The sequence below is a fragment of the Balaenoptera borealis genome (assembly GCF_965194805.1).
Source record: "Balaenoptera borealis genome assembly, chromosome: 1".
NCBI lineage: Eukaryota > Metazoa > Chordata > Mammalia > Artiodactyla > Balaenopteridae > Balaenoptera > Balaenoptera borealis.
This window is the reverse complement of record NC_138860.1, coordinates 24966449-24985851: the sequence shown is the minus strand read 5'-3', so window position 1 is coordinate 24985851 and position 19403 is coordinate 24966449. Positions and strand designations below refer to the sequence as shown.

The following is a 19403-nucleotide window of genomic DNA, read 5'->3' as shown; positions in this document are numbered from 1 at the left end:
ATTCTATAGGATATAAATAAGTCACACTTAACCAGAGCCTAATGACTTATAATTACATATGATTTTTTTAAATGCAGATGTGATAGGCTTGGTAATTTGCTTTCCAGGCTTCCTTTAATTTTTCCTTTATTGAGTATTTGACAGATAAGAAGTCAGCCACTTAAAAGTGGTAATGTCTGTGAGGGAGATAACTGAAGAATTACCAATTATTCAACAGCTAAATAGAAACATAGAATAGTGAGGAACCTTAATAGTCCCTGGGAACATCCATGAAAACAGTAGGGCACAAATAGTTACCATTCCTAACAGTGACCTTGAATCTAACAGTGGCATACAATTTTATGTTACATACTGTGTTTTTAGACAAGAACTGTACAATACTTTCATAAATTTAAAATTCTCTGAATGAAATATCGTATAAATGAGGTATATATTTGTATTTCCCATGTGCTCTAAAGCCTCATTTACAATTTAAATAATGCTCTTTTTAAGTGGCGTTATTTAATTAATCATAGTGTAAGAAAGCTTTGTTATTAATGTCATTATTAATGTCTGAATACAGATGGTTATGGGAAGGTTAATAGTGTTTTCATTAATAGTGAGAAACACTGAGTATCTATTAGATTATTCTAATAGATTAGATTATCTGTTAGATTATTCAGAATTTAAAGCAGAAATTGTAAATCGCCAACATGTGGCTGGACTTTCTTTTGTGTTTTCTTAGAACATGTGTAAATTCTCCAGAGTAGATATTCAAATCAATAAATTGAAAATAACTTAAGGAGAAATTTTCATAAAGAGAAACAAGTTCTATTATTTGTAACTAGTAAGATTACATTTACTAGTCATAACTAACCTTCAGTAATTTATTATTTGTTTTAGAATGATAAAATATATTTACTGTTGTCCAAATGACATAGACAATGTCCAATACTGTTTTTAATCATAAGAACAATTAACAGAGATAACGATATCACTAAAAGCTTGAGTTATAAAGTGTATCTGAATATTAAAAAATTGGATTACCTGCCACTTTGTTTCTAAAATACTTCCAGCTACAGGATAAAGAAAATTGATGAAAACTGGATTTTTTCTGTTAACTTCGAGCTTTTTATTTACCAGTACAAAACAACATGTTAGATGTAAGCTATTTTTTAATCTATATCAAATTCGTATCAAGTGTTGGTATCTTTTTATTTGAAAACCAGGTTTCTTATATGAATGTTTTGCTATTTGTACTTGTTCAAATCTATAATTATTTTTGGAGTAGAAAAGACCTGTTGATACATGTTCAAGATAAGTAGTTTTTGATCCTTTTGTTATTTATAAGAAGGCCAAATTGCATAATTTGAGAAATTCTTGATTAGTGGGTCATCTAAAAATCAGATGTGAGCCAAGGTGGAAAACAACTTTTCTATTTTATAATACCATACTGCTCTAAAAATACATTTTGTGGTTTATTCATTAGAGAAGTCCTAATAGATTCAGGAAACATTATGGACTTTTTACATGACAGTGTTATGCATTATGGACAATACACTGAGATTCAGTTTTTCTGCTTTTATTTTCCCAAGCAGTAGAGCAGTAAGTAAAACTGACATTAGAGTAGATGTTTCTAATACCTATTCATCGGAATAACTCCTTAAAGTATGTTTACTTAGAAAAAGACTCAGTTAATCAAAAAACAGAAAAAAAATCACATTTACATGAAGAGGTTTCTTATTTTTCTCAGTAGATGGCAGCTTATAAATATTGAGTGAATTGCTTATACTATTCAGTTAAGATTTGTTTCCAAGCTCTTCCTTTGGATTATATCAAAATATACTGTCCAATTAATATTAGCTATTGTTCCTTATTATTTTCCCTATTTTATTATTCTTTCTATAATCATAAACCCAGTTATGAATTAAGATATCACTGCTATTGATGTATATCATATTTATTAGCTTTTCTTGCATTATTAATTCAAGTCATTGCTTACATTTAATGCTGTAATTTTTTTTATAATACAAAGAATTTTTAACTTCCTTGGCTTTAATAAATTTTAGTGATTATATTTGTTTCAAAGGTAAAAGTAGCTAATATGCTATTAATCAGTTGCTTTGCTGTCATTTTTATATCTGAATCATTGCCAATTATCAAAATTAATTTTAGGCTATCTGTATATCCTGGCATATAGTCATTGAGTATTCTGAAAGTTTAGTAAAATTAATTGCTTTTTAGTAACTAGAATTACAAATTAATTATAAACGCATTGGTAAGCATGTAATTACAGATAAAATTAATAACATCTTGAAAACCATAGTCGTGTTGGGGTTAACACTTTGATGAAGAGAATATGTAAGTGATATTGTATTTTTCTTGTTACTGGTAACCTCTTTTGAGATATTGTTTACACTGGTAGTAGTCCAGAAAGGAAATGAAATACTAAAATCTATTAATCTAATCAGCTATTAGCTTCTACTAGAGTCTTTTAAAAGACCTGGGAAGTTTTTTTAAAGTTTGATACTCAAGACTTTTTTGCCATGAGTTTATTCATCTTTACCAAACTTTTGTGTCCTTGTCTTTATGAGAAACACACTTGGAAAATAAAGTGGTAATTTTTAAACTTCATTTATACATGCATGGTTTTTTTTTAAATCACAGCATCATTGTAAATGGCATAGTTCAACTCTTTAATAAGGTCAGTTAATGCCATCTCAAAATATTATTTCAATATTTCTTACTTTGAATTTTGTTAAACAAAATTGTCTTGATTTTGTTGAATCTCTGGAATTTATTTTTACTTTAAGAGCATAAAGCTCCAAAAAGCTAGTGTGGAAATTTTCATTATTCTATTGTACTATAATTAGGATGGGTTATTTTTAAAATTTAAGGGTTTTCCACTTCTGAAAAGCCAGTTTTAACCTCCTTCAGCTAAGAAAATCATTTTAAAATCTGCTCTCATTTCTATTGTTTTCTTTCATTTTATTGATGAGTTAAAATATTTTAGGAGAAAAAGGTTTATAATGCTAGTAATTCTTCAGAAGGGCCAAGAGGTATGTGCTAAAAGCCTCAGTCATTCCTTAAGAGTCACTGATTTGTGTAATCACAGATTAAACTGTGATAGTGTTTTTTTTCTTGGCCAATATCAAACTGCCATAAAGTCACATTTTCATAGGGTCATGAAACATGCTAGTAAATGTTTTAATGATCAACTTGATTTTTAGGTTTGACAATTTTCATGACGTGAACCCCCGCTTTCGAGCACATATTGGCAAAATGGCTTAAAGTGGTATATTCTAATTTCAGCACAGGAAAGTATATAAAACAGTGTGTTCAACTTCTGTCAGTATGTGTCCCCCATATGGCACAAAGAGCAAGCCTGCTTTAAAATTTCAGCCAGTACTATTGGGAACAGCAATGTCTTGCCTTTCTCATTTTTGAAGAATTTTTACAGTAATTGGACCCAGGGCTACAAAGCCACTATATTAGTTATATTAAATTTGCTCCTCTCAGAAAATTGAGAATCACTGTCTTATTTTAAAATCTGCTTCAAGTAAAATGGAACCAAATTGTTTCTGAATTCTCTTTATCCCCTTTTTTAAACACTGCACTATCCTTCACACAGGAACTTCTGATTTTATGTCTTTTAATTAATCTATGGGCTAAAGGCTTTTGTGTGACAGGTCAGAACGTTAAATTTTCTTAAAATAATCCAATTTTTTTACAAGTAGCAAATCCTCTATTTGGACACTTCTTTAAAACTTTATGAGATCATTAACTCTTGATTATTTGAGTCAGTTTTAAAATTCTTATTAGTGTAAAATTTATCAGTATTGCTTATCAGTTCCATTTTAATAGAACCTACTCCCCCATGGACTTTTTAATTCAGCTTGCAATTAATATAAACTTAGGGAAACCAGAAGTAGATTTTTAGAAAATAAAAGACATTTTGCCTTATTCCCAACCTAGGGTCATATTTCAGGTTAACAATTTGAACTGCTAACCTTCTCCATGGCTGTCCCTCAGTAAAATTGTGAACTCGGTAAAATTTGTCTGGAATCCCATTTTCTTCTTTCTTTTACTCTCCTGTTCCTGAGCAAAGTTCATTGTCAGTCTCCATGGTCACTAAATTGCTTTGACTATCTCTACTGTGGAGTTGCCTTGGTACAACCAAAGGAGTACTGAATTTGGAGTCAAGAGATGAGATTCAGGCCTGGCTCTCCCACCTCATAAGGCATACTAGTTTTATGAAATTATCCACATCACACACACAGAGCTGACATACAGCTGGGATGCATCGGTTCAATGGTTCAGTTTTTAAAATCTGAAATACTCTCCTAGCTGTTAGTACGTAGCTGCTACTCCAGGTCCCCCAGATGCCCTTACTGAGATCCTTACTGTCCCCGTTTCTCCTGAACCCAGTAGCTAAAGGTTTAAGGCCCAGCTGCCGGCCATCTTAGTCGGTCACACCAAAGTCCTGCCTTGCAGTTTGCCAGAATACCTGCCCATGCCCACCACCAAGGGAGGCCACAGGTGGGCACCAGCAGAGGGCTACTCCAGTATTTGCCAGCCCACTAGCCAGTCCCTAAAATAGTAACCATAATAATAATAAAGAATTTTTTTAAAAACCTTTTTAGTACATGTTTAAAATCCTTAAGCTGATTACTCTTTTTATTGATTTGTAAATCAGTAAGTGCTGGTTTACAATAAATGCTGACCTAAGCATTGTTCTTGCTGCACAACGTATTTGAAACAAATTCCCTAACCTTCCCAAGTTGTCTTCATTGCCTTTCATTTAAAAAACCCAATCCTGGTAATTTTGAAAACTGCTGAACTGAATATATATCATTGATCGGTGTGTTCCATAGGATCTTTTATGCTAAATTTTAACCCAAAGCATCTTCAGTTTCTAAAGATACTTGACTTGGTTAGAAGGGTGCGACTGAGTATAAGTGCCAGTATTTCTACTGCTGCAAAATAAAAAGAGAATTTAATTTAGTGACAAAGCTGATAGGTTTGTTTCTTTTACTTTCAACTAATGCATTGTAGAGGACCAAATTTCATTCTAATCAAGGACAAACTTATTTGTAATCTGCAGTGCATATTTCTATTAAGTACTCTGCATTTATTTCACATGTATGATTTATTTTGTGGAATACAAATAAAGAACATACAGTAGCTTGAAGTAAGAGATCAGTGGTGAAGATTGGAGCATTTTGTTAACTATTGTTATCTTGACCTTTGTTTAAAGCTAGTGGTTATGCTTTTGTATAATGACACATCCCTCATGTGAATATTCAAACTAAAGTTTGTTATTCTCCTTTCTCCAGTATGTTATCGTGATCATGCCTTACAGAAATTTACTAAGAGCTGCACACTGTTTAAAAGTGATTTCTTGGGTTTTTGTTTTTCCTGACTTATTTTCCTAGACTGATCCCGTTGAGAACACATATGTACGGAATCCGAACGTCAAGTTTTACATCCAGTCAAGTTCCACATCTTCCACATCTAGTGAAGCTGAGCCAGTTAAGGTGCCTCACTGGAGCAGTCTTGCTCCCCAACTTTTCACTTGTGTCAGGAAAGAGGGACTTGCAAAAACAAGTGAAATCTGACTCTCTTCTTTTAATCGAATGTATTGTGTAATAAGTCACAGTATATTGAAGACCATTACATTTGACTGATAATATAGATAGGATTATAAAACTGAAGTAAAAAATGGTCCCCCCAAATTCAACCCAAAATAGACAGAAATTTTATTTAATTTTAAAGTAGTCTTTATCTTAAGTAGAGCGCTATATAGAAAAGAGGACAGAGTTGTGTGAATTTTGGAATTATCAGATAAAAACTCTGTGGACACATGGCAGTGTCAGGTGCCATTCTCATATTTTAATTCTTCTAGTCAATCTAATAAGGTATGACATAACTGTTACTTCATAAGTAGAGCTTAAAATTGCCACTGCTGGCAACTGAATAGTTTATTCTAACTGTTAATCAGCAATAGGCATCCAACCTTTTAATATTTAAATCATGCCTTTTAATAGTGCAAAAACAGTGTTGTGTTTGCACCTTATGTAAGTAAATGGTTTTAAACAGCCAACTGATCACCTTTCTCAACAAGTCAGAAGGATGTATTATTCCTCAGTTAATGCTATCCTGCCTCAGATGCAGTTCTGGTTATTTACTCAAGCTTTACAATTCTGACATGGCTCCCTTGTTTCCCATTTGGTCATCAGACAGAGCTGTGTCTAGTTTTCTGATAGAAGCAGATAGTCCCATTTTGAAAGCTGTCTGAAGTGAAGTTTGAGTTGTAGTCAGATTCTGACTTGGTTTTTTCCAACCCTGTGATAGACTACTTGGTTAAGTTGATGATACCCTCTGATTTTAGATTTTCATTGTTTTAATATTTTGAGTGTATGCATTTTTATTTTAATGTTAAAATATTTAAAGCATACAGAAAATAATATTATAAACACCCACATAACCACCATCCACAGATTTAACATATGTGAACATTTTGCCCCAAAATTTGTATTAAAAAGAAAGAAAATATTCCAGACAGTTGAAATAACCTTCCCTATACCATTCCCCCTCTCCCTTCCCAGACATATCTAAATACCCTGAAATTGACATACTCCCTTTCTTCCTTACTTTTACATGTTTATTTCATTTGTAGCCATAAACAATACATAATAGTGTTTGTTGTATATTTAAATTTTACACAAAGGTTATCTGCATCTTATACAGATACATGTCTACTTAGTTCATTCATTATAACTGTTGCATAATATTTCATTGTATGAATATACCACAACTATTTATCCATTCTCCTGTTGTTGGATATTTAGGTTGTTTCCAGTTTTTTGTTATTACAGTCATTGCTGAAGTGAACATCCTAATAGCTATCTGCTTTTGCAAATGTGCAGAGTTTGTTCAGCATATATACCTAGAAGTGGAATTATTGGGTTGTGTGGAATATGCATTTTCAGCTTTAACTAGATCTTGTCAAATTATTTTCCACAGTGGTTGGACCCGTTTTCACTCCCACCAGCAGTGTGTGTGTGAGTGAATTCCCTATTTCCCCACATCCTTCCAACCCTTGGTACTGTCAGACATTAACTTTTGTCTATTTGATGGGTATAGAGTGGCATTTTTGTTTTAATTTGCAGTTCTCTGATCTCAAGTGTTATTCAACATCTTTTTATATGTTTATTGACCATCGATGATTTGCCTGTTCATGTCTTTTTGTCTGTTGTTCTACTGAATTATTTTTCCACTTGTTTTGTAATTGTTCTTTATATATTCTGGATACTAATTCCTAGCTGGCTATATGCATTGCAAATATTTTCTTCCAGTCTGTGGCTTATTTTAAAATTTTATTTGTCGTATCTTTTTGTCTTGCAACAGTTTTTATTTTAAAGTAGTCATATTTGTCAGTCTTTTGTGACTTCTGCTTTTTATGTCTTTCTAAAACAGTTCTTCTCTATGCAGCAGTTATAAAGATTTTCTTCCATATTTTCTTCTAAAAGTTTTTAAATTTTGCTTTTACATGTTTAGGACTTTAATCCAACTAAAATTTGTTGTTATGTATTATGAGAAATGGAGTTCTAATCTAATGTTTTTCTTGTATGAACCACCAACTCTCCTATATTTCCCCCATTGATGTGTAAATCTATCTCTGCTTTATATAAATGGGTCTGTTTGGGGATTCTCTATTCTCTTTCATTGTTCTTTTTGTCTGGGATTCTCTATTCTCTTTCATTGTTCTTTTTGTCTATTCCTGTGCCAGCATCACATTGTCTTAATTATTGTAGCCTTCAAATAATTCCTGATACCTGGTATGATCAGCCACTCCCACATACCTTGTTCTTCTTCCTTTACTTCTTGACCCTTTAGTTTTTACATATGATTTTTAGGTTCAGCTTGTAGGTTCCATGTAAAGCTTTTGATTGGATTTGAATTTATAGATTATCTGAGGAGAACTGATCTCTTTGTGATATTGGGCCTTTCCGTCTATGAACATTATTTAGATTTTTTTTTATATCCTTCAATAAAGTTTCATTATTTTCTTCCCGAATGTACACCAAATTGCTTGTTAGATTTGTTCCTAGGAACCTTAAATTTTTATTGCTATGGTGAATGGGGTCTCTTTAAAATATGTTTCCTAAATTAGGCATTGCTGGTCTTTATGAATTGTGATGATCTTGGATTCAGCACCCCTACTTCACCCCTTTTAATTCTAAAAACTTCTCTTGGACTTTCTAGGTAAATTCTAGTGACAATTTTGTTTCCTATGAATTGTTCTTTATTAACTTTCATAAAGGTTTTGTATTCATCTCTTTTATTTCATATTTATTTTTTTTAATGTTAAATTATAAATTGGGTTTAATACTTTTTTCAAGCTATTTAAAAGTAAATTAAATTTAAATTAGAACTAAACTCACAGTTAAGTTGAAAACTCTGAGAAGCCCATCTAAATTCCATTTTAAGGCTATCATGTGTATCAGATATTTGGCTTTTGGAGGTTATATAGTAACAAAGGCAAAGAGGGACCATCCATTTTTCTCTTAATATTTTAGAATATTCTGTAACTTTACACAAAGCTAGCTTTTTCCTCTTGCTTGCTTGCTTAGCATCCTAAAAGGAAGTCATTCTTCGTGTATTTTTTTTACACTTTGCTAATAAGTGATGTCTCTTTTTTTCCACAATAACATCCAGTAAAATCACTGGTTCCTTTCATTCAAAGAAATATCTTACAGTAATATGCCATAAAATAAAGATATGGCAAGTAATTAAATTTCTGTCAGTTCTGAATTCCAGTAATATTAAATAATCTAACTCCCTTCTTAGAAATGATTTTCTTCACAAAAATCCCACTAATCAATCAATCCATCAATCAATCAATCTCTATATCTCGCATGCGCTCTCTCGCTCTTTCTCTCTACACACATACACACAAATCCACAGAATTGTATTCCATATATGTAATATGCATTCTGTATATAGAAGTCAAAGGAGTTAAAAGAATCTTCTAAATATTTTGATTATAAATCTTGCTTAAAAACTTTCAGATACTTTATACAATTAATATGGCATTTTCAGTTGAACTTGAAAATTAATATCCTCATTTTTATGTAGGCTACATGCTATGACTTTCTTGTGTTCTTCTGCAGATTCTCTTTTACAAGTTATTTATTTTTAAATTTCCAGACTGAAATAATTTTTATAAATTGAACAAATAGTTTATTTGTAGATATTGCAGGCAGAAATTTAAATTATCAACACTAAGAATTTTAGCTTCATTGAGATAATTTTTCCTTATTGCTGTTTTGTTTGGCTGTGTTTACTTTTATTTTTAGTGATGTGTGATATATATGGAGTGTTTTATGACATTTATTTCCTCTTTTCCCCTGGATTCAGACTGTAGACTATACTCCACTTCCAGTTCACACACCAACCTTAAGGAAGAAAGGATGCCCTGGTTCAACTGGCTTTCCACCTAAGGTATTCAATCTAGTTATAAGCATTGTATGTTGTGGAAAAAAAAAAAAAGAAAGAAAGAGAATGGATTTCTTCTGCTTTTTTATGTGCCATGATTTTTACTATTAGATTCCTCAAAATTATAAACATAAAAGCTGGGAAAGAGAATAAATTCTGTATGAATGGAAATAATCACCACTAAGAAAGGTAGGACAAACATGCAAAGTTTGTTTTGTTTTACTTCCATCTTCTTAAATTCAGTGTTTTGAAGTCTGTTACAGCAAGGAGTAGTGCTTGGAGTATGTACTGTAAGGAAGGCATTAAGTTGAGGCCACTTGGGGAAGAATCTAAAATTGAGCTTAATAAACCACTTAGAAAGAGAAATGTTTAGAGAAAAATTCAGGTCATTTTTTTTTTTTCATTCCATTCAACATGACCATGTCCAAAGTATTGTATATGGTAGAACATGAAGATTTAGTTGCTTATCTCAAACTCCTACAAAGGAATTCTAGAAATTGGAACTCTCCATCCACTGAACGTAAACTTCGGGTAAACCCCAGAATGAGAGACAGATTGATGGATCTGAAAAACTAATAAAATATACCAAAGTATAACTGGTATAAAAAAAAGCAACAAACTGAATAATCTATGCTAGATAAATTTTGAGGCTAGACAGAGCATGAATTTAAAATAAGCATAATAAATATGTTCAAAGAGGTAAGAAAGGAAGTAAGTTGGCAACATGGGTCAGGATAAGGTACTTATAAAGAAAAATAATTTCCAGGTGCTTGACATGAAAATATAACTGCTAAAATAAAGAACTCAAGTAACTGGCTTTAATAGCAGAATGAGCAAACTGGATGTAGCAGAAAAACAAGTTGTGAGATGGAAGATGAGGTGGAAAATATGAAAGTTAAGCTATAAGACAGAAATAGTGTCTATCTATATAGTAGGACTTTCAAAAGAAAAGAAAAAATAGAGAGATGGAAATACTTAAAGAAATAATGACCTAATATTTCCCAGCAATAAAGATGGAAATCCTTATACTGAAATACATTATTATGTGCTAAAAAGAGTAGGTAAGAAAACATTCACACTTGGACACATTATAGCAAAATTTAAGGATATCATAGATCAAGAGAAAATTCTAAAAACTTTCAAAGAGAAAGCAGATTATCTAAACAAAAGTCAAATTGATATTGGTCTTCTCAACAGCAACGAGATGCAAGAAGACAAGAAGTATGTTCAAAGTGTTGAAAAAAAAGAACTCTGAACCCTAAAATTCGTTCTGCTGATAGAAGTAAATAGCTAACAGGGTTAAAGGAAATTGCCCCTAGGAAGGACGACTTGGGGCAAACGGGTACTTCTGTTTTTGTTATAAGGATTGTGATACTGTTTACTCTTAAAACTATATACATGTATTAATTTGATTTTAAAAATTAAACATACATACATAGGAGAAAGTGTAGAATTGCTTTGTGACTAGGTAATGAAAATAAGATCTCAAATCACAATCATAAGGTGAAAATATTGATGGACTTTACTACATTAAAATTAAAGATCTTTGTACATTGAAAACATTGTTAATAGGTGGTTAATAAGTGATGACAGACTAGTAGAGGATATTTGCAGTGTTTAACACCAGTAAGGGATTCATTTCTAGAACACAGTATATAAGAAACTCCTGTAACTGCATGTGAAAAAGATGAGAAATCCAGTTGAAAATCTGGCAAATAATATAAGTAATTCCCATAAAAGGAAATCCTGATGGTCAGCAAGCATGTGAAGAAATGTCCAACCTTATTTATAATTGGTGAAATTAAAAATTAAAATAATTTAATAATTTTAAAATTAATACTACTTTATACTCACCAGATTGTCAAAAAATAAGTAAGGTAGCATCAAGGATGTGAAGAAACACGCAGCTTCACACACAGCTAGTGGAATTTTAAACAGGCACAACCATTCTGGAGAACAACCTGGCTACTAGAGTAGACATATACCACATAACCCAACAATCTCATTCCTTCAGAAAAATTTTTATGCAGATCCATTAGGCAACATGACAGAGATGCTTACTGCTGCATATGGTAACAGGGAGTTGGAAATAGAAGAAAGATAGGTAAAATATGGTTGATGTGTAACAAAATCACATTTATATAAATTAGCAACACTCAAAAATATCTAACTCATAAGGCTGTGTACATATCCAAGGACCTGTGTAGATCACATTAGATTGGGTGACAGATTTCATGGGGAAGGATGGGGAGTAGATCATCAAGGATGAATTAAAAATAAAATAAGGCTAAATACAAGACCAATGTCAAAGATCTTAGTCCTTATGCTCTTTTCTAGGAGTTTTATGGACTCAGGTCCATGTTCAATCCTTACTCCATCCTTACTTTTGAGTTGATTTTTATGAGTGGTTTAAGATAGGGGTCCAGTTTAATAAATAAATAAATAAATAAATAAATAAATAAATAAATAAATAAATAAGGTCAAACAAAATTAGAGGGGCCTCCACGAAGCTCTGGTGATAATATTTCATGGACTGAATATTAACTCAATTTTGTACACCTATTGTTCCTCCCCAAAAAATAAAATAAAATTTACTTCATGTTTTTTAAAAGATGAAGGATTGAATCTATAATTATCTCAAAGTAAAAGTGTTTAAAAGGGAAAAAGGTTATTTAAAAAAAACTTTTAATAAAGGTTTGCTTGAGATAAAGACTCCTTTACTTGTCATTTATAGTGTAGAATCCTAATTATGTACAACTACTAATTTGTAAGTTCTCAAAAAGGGTTGGTTCTACTTTGTTCTCACATCTTTTATTAAAAGTATTTTACCTTCTCCACTGAGTAGCTTGAAGTCTGCAACACTGACAAAATTGGAATAGAAAAGAACCCTTCTTTCTATCAACTTCTTTAAATTTCGAGGTTATAGTTAATTCTCATTTCATTCCAAATTATCACATAATCTAAAATTAATTTGAGTTCATGCTTTAGGTTTAATGCCTCTTTTACTAATCATTTTTTTCTCCTCCTCCAACTACCTTTTGTGGAAGTATTAGAAATCAGGTATTGACCAGGAGACAAGAAGGGGGATCTTAGAAAGATCCAGAAGCCAAGTGGTCTAGATCCTAGGGCTGAATTTACCTATCTTTTTGTTACTATTCATCTTCCCCCACCCCGCACCAGAAAGAAAGAAAACCAGAAGCCTATTGTGTGTTGCCTAAAGTTTGATGCTCTCAGAATCATGTTATTTATGTTATATATTATACTGTTCTTAGTTGGGATTAGTAAAACATGGACCATTAATCTTCAGTAGTGAATCACGCCCACCTCCTAGAATTTAACCGGCACCTGCCAGTTGGTCATTTAAAATCAATGCTTTGGTAAAACATTGTTTATCTTTCCTACTATTGCATACTTAGTTAAAATTATGACATCCTGAGCAGATCTCTGGGGAAAAAGTATATAATAAATATGTTTTGTAAGCAATTTTTAGATATTGTGATGTAATACTATTAAATTTGTCATGGGCATGGTTATTTTATTACTGTCATTTCAGACATGTCTTCTTATCCTTTAGAAGAAGAAAAAAAGAACAGTTACTTACCTCAAGCCATTGACTAATTCTTTCATTGTAATAGAAGCCTTTAGAACCAATCAGTAACAAATTTTGCATTATTGCATTAATGTATTTTGAACAATTGAAAAAGTTAGCACTAGAAAATTTACTCTCATAGTTCCTGAAAGTTAAAAAAACTAAGAGTAAAAATTAGTATACAGGAGAAATGTTGAGCAAAATTTTATGTGATGTTAACAAATCAGGTATTTTTATCACAGGCATGGAGGCCTCTAGTCTTGACCTAACTGTGTCTTATGCAGTCTGGTGTTTTGGGTTTTTTTTTTGGATCATAGTTTTCAGTTACATGTTTTTAAGTTATCGAACTCTGAAAGATGGCAGAATCAGATCCAGGCTTGAATTTTAACTCTACCAATAACTGTCTATTCATGACTAATTTATTTAATCTCTCTGAGTTTCAGTGTCTTCATCTATATAAAGAAATAATACCTGTCTTCCCAGAGGCATTGTCTCCATTAAATGAGATGATTGAGAATTACTGGCACAACGTCTGCACCTTGGTTGTTGCTCAGTCCACATACAGCAATTATAGAGCCAGTAGAAAGATAGTCTGTACCCTACTTAGAATAAAGTCAGCCCAGTGCGGCTTTGAAACTGACCAAAGGTTCTGAGGAACTTCTAGAATAGAATGGTTTGAGGTTGGACCAGAGCTCATGACTGCTCTAAATTTGAGAATCTCATTCCATTCCAGGACCCTAATATAAAAAGATGATGTACTTTTCTACGCTTGATTTTTTTTTAATTTCTTTTGTTATATGTAAATATATCCCAGTTGAGAAGAGCAAAATTTATTTTTAACTTAAATTTTAAAGCTTTGAATATTCTCTTTAGTTTTTTGTTAATATGGTAAACTTCAACTGAAATAATACTACTTTAAAACTGTTTTCCATCAGTATTCACACATTACCAGAATACAGGATAAAGTTTTTACTAGTTTAAATCAATCACACATATAAAAAAGAAATAATTAGCCAAATTTGTTTTCAGAATATGTTTTATAAATATGTTTATATTTATAACATACATATGTAAATATGTTTTGAATGCTTACTCTGTGCCAGCACTGTTCAAAAGGCTTTGTTTATATTAATGCTCATTTAACCACCCCATGAAGTAGATATTATTACTGATTCTATTTTATAGAATAAAGAAAGTGAGACACAGAGGAGTTAAGTAATTTGTTCCTAAATTCACACAGCAGAGTGATAGAACAGTGGCTACAATTCATTTATTATTAAAACATGCTAAGAGTTCATTTGGAGAGGAAAGAAGTGTTCTAGAGAGCTGAAATCTACATTGGCGTACCACCATACAGATCAGCAAAGACTTAGAGAGGAACTTTAACTGCTGGGTTTTCAGTCTGTCTCTGGAATAATATATGTGTATTTATATCTGCTCAAGTGTAATACTGCCTGCTTCCAAGGGAGGAAACATGTTTGTTAAGCATGTTACTTGTTCGTGGTCCCAGAAAATCAAATACATGATTTTTAGTAGGGACAAGAATTTTAAATTACTGTTTGTTCTTCGTAAGAAGGTATAAAAGCATATTAAATTTCTTTATTTGTATAGGTATAAATATGCAAAATTTCACCTAATGCATTGCCAAAGAATTTACAAAAATCCTGAATTCAAAATTCATGAGCAAAAAAATGCTAGTTTATTTTATAACTTTTCAAACGGCATTCAAGAGCAATTGATTATCATTTAACTTCTTATATTATTTTTAGCATAATCCAGCTCAATATTGCCTAATAAAAATATTTAAAGAGCATTAATTATAGAAAGATGTGGTGAGAAATGAAAAGAATTCATTCTACACCTAATTAGAAAACATTCTAGCAGCTGGTGTGGTTCACAGAGATTCATATTATGGAAGTCCTTTAAATCAACAATGTGTATGTTTTTATCAATTTGTTTTGCAGCGCAAGACTCATCAGTTTTTTGTCAAATCTTTTACTACTCCTACCAAATGTCATCAGTGTACCTCCTTGATGGTGGGCTTGATAAGACAAGGCTGTTCCTGTGAAGGTAAGAACTAAATGGTAAGAAAATGTGACTAATTTAGAGTCCTGACATTTACTCCCTGAATTGTAATCAAATAGCTTTATTCTCTTTAAAAAGTATATAAATGTTTATTTATTTAACTTAATCATTTGCTTTTCTTTGGATAATAAACTGAACACCTTGCTAAAGTCTGTTGAATATTGGAAACTAGACAGATGGTCCCTAGAAACATTTTCCAGGGGAGCTATATTTAAATATGTTTCATTCATCTTTGTTTCATCATTCAGGAGAATTTGTGGTCCCCAAAACCCATTAACCTGTATGACAAAATATGTGAAAGTTATTCTTGAATCTATTCATTTAATTTTACTCTTGTTTAATTTATTAGAGAAATTATTATTAATAAGTAGACAATGAAGTATCTTTTCACAAATATTAAATGTCGGCTACTATGCCTCAAAAGATATTTTACTCCTAGTGTTAGTAGCAGAGGTTTTTCCCTACCATTCATTGATCCATCCATCACATGCTCGCAGAATGCCTGCTCTGTGCTTCTAGGCACTGGGGATCAGTGTTCTACTGTTTGGCTAGTTCTCACAACCCAAGTGGAAGATCCTGATTGCATTATCTTAACTAGTCTCTTAGATGCATGGGTTTAGAGCCAAAGGAAATGGGCAGGCTTTAAAAGTAGAGATTTGAGAGTTCTGAATGTGTGAAGTGATGAATATGAATGATGTTTTCCAGGAAACACATGTAGAGTAAAAAGAGAACAAGTATGAGGACAGAGCCTTGGGAAACATAGTTAAGGGGAGGTTAAAGGTAAAGATAACAAAGTAATCTGAGAAGGAATAGCCTCTGTCATTGACTAGGGAGGTGTGTCTGAACCCAATGGAGAGAATTTGCTTTGTCTCATTGTGAAACTTAGCCAGTACTTATAAATGTGATTTTTTTAATCTGTTTATCAGAAAGAATCCTGGCAGCTACTTGGCTTTAGGTCTCTTGTCATTTTTTATGAACCAGAATCATTTGCAGTTCCATAGTAGGAATTTTTGAGATCTTCCCAATTCTCTTCCCTTCTAAGGGTCTCCTGCCATGAAATTGGGCCTTTTCTTCAGACTGACTCTTTGCAGCCTACCAGCCTACCCTATAAAGCTGTGGGGACACATTGGACTATGCTCAGGCTTTCATAAGTGTTGTATAATGTGGTTATAACCTCTAAAGAGTCCTGTCATTTTAATTCTTCTTGGTTGAAATTAGATCCAGTATAGGACAATTATCTTATTGTTTCCATTGCCCGTTGGAAGAGAGATTTTTGCTTATTAAAGCAAATTGTAACTTGTTAGACACTCTACTTAGAAGTGAATGAGTTGTCTTACAGAAGATGAATCGTTTTTGACAGTCAGTACTAGTCCCTCTTGCCTCTCTGCTGGTTTTGTATCCATTTGTGATATACAATCCATTTTCCCACGTGTATGTGTTCCCATGATGGTATCCCTTCAGTTCCTCTTTTATTCCTTCCCAGATATTCTCCAGGATCCCCCTGAGAGTAGGAATTGTCTAAATAGATATTCTTAGTCTGTAACCCCTCCCAACAAGCTTGTTGGTTTTAAATATTGTAACCTTTAATTCTCAACCAACCAAGTCTCAGTGGAAGAGAGTTTATTTTTATTTATCATTTTGTCTTAGAATCTCAAGTTCATCATTTAAGTATCAAGAGGTATCATGGCAATACTCTTGGTAGTTACGTATGCAGGCTCTGAGCAAGACTGCCTGGGTTTGAATTCCAGCAATGCCACTTACGAGTTCTGTGACCCAGGGCCAGTCATATGTAAATGGGGATAATCTTACCTCTCTTAGATTATTACAGAAAAAATTAAAAACACTCAATAAAGTTAACTACTATTATTATCTTAGTAGTAATTTAAGTATATACAATAATATCAGTAACTCCTAAAATTTAAATTATACCTTCTTAACCATTGAACAATTTAAATTTCAAAAAGAGGGATTGGTAAAATTTGCCAGATATTGAAAAGATGTCAGGTAATTTAACATCCATCAGTGACTCTTGCAAGAGAGACTTCAGGTCAGATACCAAATTGCAGTGAGATGAAGAGTTAAAGAAAACTCCAGAAGCTACTCTTTTAAGAATTCAGTTTAAAACATTTGTTTTATTTGCAAGGTTAGATTTTTTTTCCATCTATTTGCTTCTCATTTTGATCACTAGTGTTAACACAGAACAGTAATATTACATATTACAGTAATAAAAAAGTATTTACTATTTCTCATTGAAATTCTTATTGGTGAGCAAATGAATCAGCTCCCCAAATGACAAAAATACTGTCAAGTTGTTTAAAATAAAATCAGAGGTAAGCATTCATTTAACATGGCACTTTGCATGTAATGAGTGCTCAGTGAATTTTCTCTTTGTAAAAACGAATTTTTATTGAACACTGTTTCTTTTTTCCCCTCCAAAAGTGTGTGGATTTTCATGTCACATAACTTGTGTAAACAAAGCTCCAACTGCTTGTCCAGTTCCTCCTGAACAGACAAAAGGTCCCCTGGGTATAGATCCACAGAAAGGAATAGGAACAGCATATGAAGGGCATGTCAGGGTAAGTATGATTAGGTTGGGTTTAGATTAATCTTTTAAGGCTAATTAATGAATGAAAGAAAATCACCTTACAAACACAGTCCTTGACAGAAAATTAGGTGAATAAAATTCATCTAACAGTTTTACTTCATTCACAGTCATGATCTGAAAACAAAAACCTAGCTTTCGCTCAGAATAAATTCCAAAATGTCTCATAATTTTCTGTACTGTCCCTGTATTGTAATGAACAGATGTTGCAATCTCCATAAAGGGGTCTTTGGCTCTTCATCTTGCTGGAGGGTTGGCATATGCTTATGAAGCAGGAGATATTGTCAAGACATAATCTTACTTGTAATCTTGAATAATATTTAAAGTGTAAGCTGCTTTTCATCCTACTACCAAATTTGGCTTTTATGCTACTTAGAAATCCATGAATGTTATTGTAATGAATTGCTAGAGAAAATTAAAATGGTACCATTAAAGTTTTTTTCAGAATATAATGTCAATCAGTGTTTGAAGAATGTGTTATCACACTTTCCCATGTTATTAATGATATATGTGTACCATCTGCTACTTTACCAAACACAGTGGCAGACTTACAACACGTGTACACTGTCGTTAGGTTTTCATCATGCAGTTACATATGTAATTAAAGGGGCTCTAACTGACATTTCAGTTTAGGTTGTTTTGTCTGTTTGTTTGCATGTCTAAGATCCCTAAGCCAGCTGGAGTGAAGAAAGGATGGCAAAGAGCACTGGCTGTAGTTTGTGATTTCAAACTCTTTCTGTACGATATTGCTGAAGGAAAAGCCTCTCAGCCCAGTGTTGTAGTCAGCCAGGTGATTGACATGAGGTAAGTTTGCGAAGGTGAAAATATTTGTATCTTTGCAACATAGGAATGAAAAGCATGTGATTTTTCTTCTAATTGCATTGCCATGTTTTTATTTAAATCTAATTTCATGTTAATGTTCTCATTTACTAATATTGCAATCGTAACATAATTAAAAATATGAAATAAGGTGTAGTTATAGAACAGGTTGATGTGTGTTGGGTCAGGGAGAAGAAGCTAATGTTTGAAACCAAAAGACCAGTTTAAAGGTTGCTGGGGTTCTGGAGTCTCATGTGTGTAATGTTCATATCATCACCTAAAGTAAAGGCTTAGGTACAATTCCAATGTGAGGAAAGGAAATAAAAATCTCAAAATCGGACAGGCTCTTGGAATATAAAATGAATCAGTGAACATTTAAGTAAGTATATCTCTTGAATGTTTCTAGTTTCATTTTTCAGAATCTTCCCCTGCCCCTTGGGGTGCTCTGCTTACCCTCTTCTTGTGACTCTCTTAACGCTCTCCCTCAGTGATCTTATTGACTGCCATAGCTTCAGCCATCTCTGTGTTGACGACTCCCGGACATATGTCTCCAGTCCAGGTCTTTCTCCAGTGCTCAAAACTAGAATTTCTAGCTCTGGCTCACATTGGCATTTCATACCAGCATTTCAAATACATTATCTTCCCCACAAATATGGAATATAAAGGAACAGATGCAAGAAATACTAGCATATCAGTAAGGAAAATTTGACAGAACCTCCTAAGGGACCAATTACAGAAAGGTAGGGAGAAGAATCAAAGATAAAACTAAGATGTCAAGTCTTCAAGACCAAGAGAATGATGGTACCAATAACCAAATTAAGGAAGTCA

At 32.6% G+C, this 19403-nt stretch overlaps 1 protein-coding gene across 8 annotated transcripts in view; it reads left to right on the top strand.

Moving 5' to 3' along the window:
- The window catches only part of LOC309605007 (serine/threonine-protein kinase MRCK alpha-like), a 120173-nt gene that overhangs the window by 73871 nt on the left and 26899 nt on the right, over positions 1-19403 (top strand). For all 8 annotated transcript variants that reach the window (XM_082340194.1, XM_082340193.1, XM_082340195.1 and 5 more), the window contains 4 exons: positions 9403-9486; positions 15034-15139; positions 17594-17730; positions 18421-18560. In XM_082340194.1, the coding sequence (XP_082196320.1) occupies positions 9403-9486; positions 15034-15139; positions 17594-17730; positions 18421-18560 (467 nt within the window). The remainder of the gene's footprint in view (positions 1-9402; positions 9487-15033; positions 15140-17593; positions 17731-18420; positions 18561-19403) is intronic.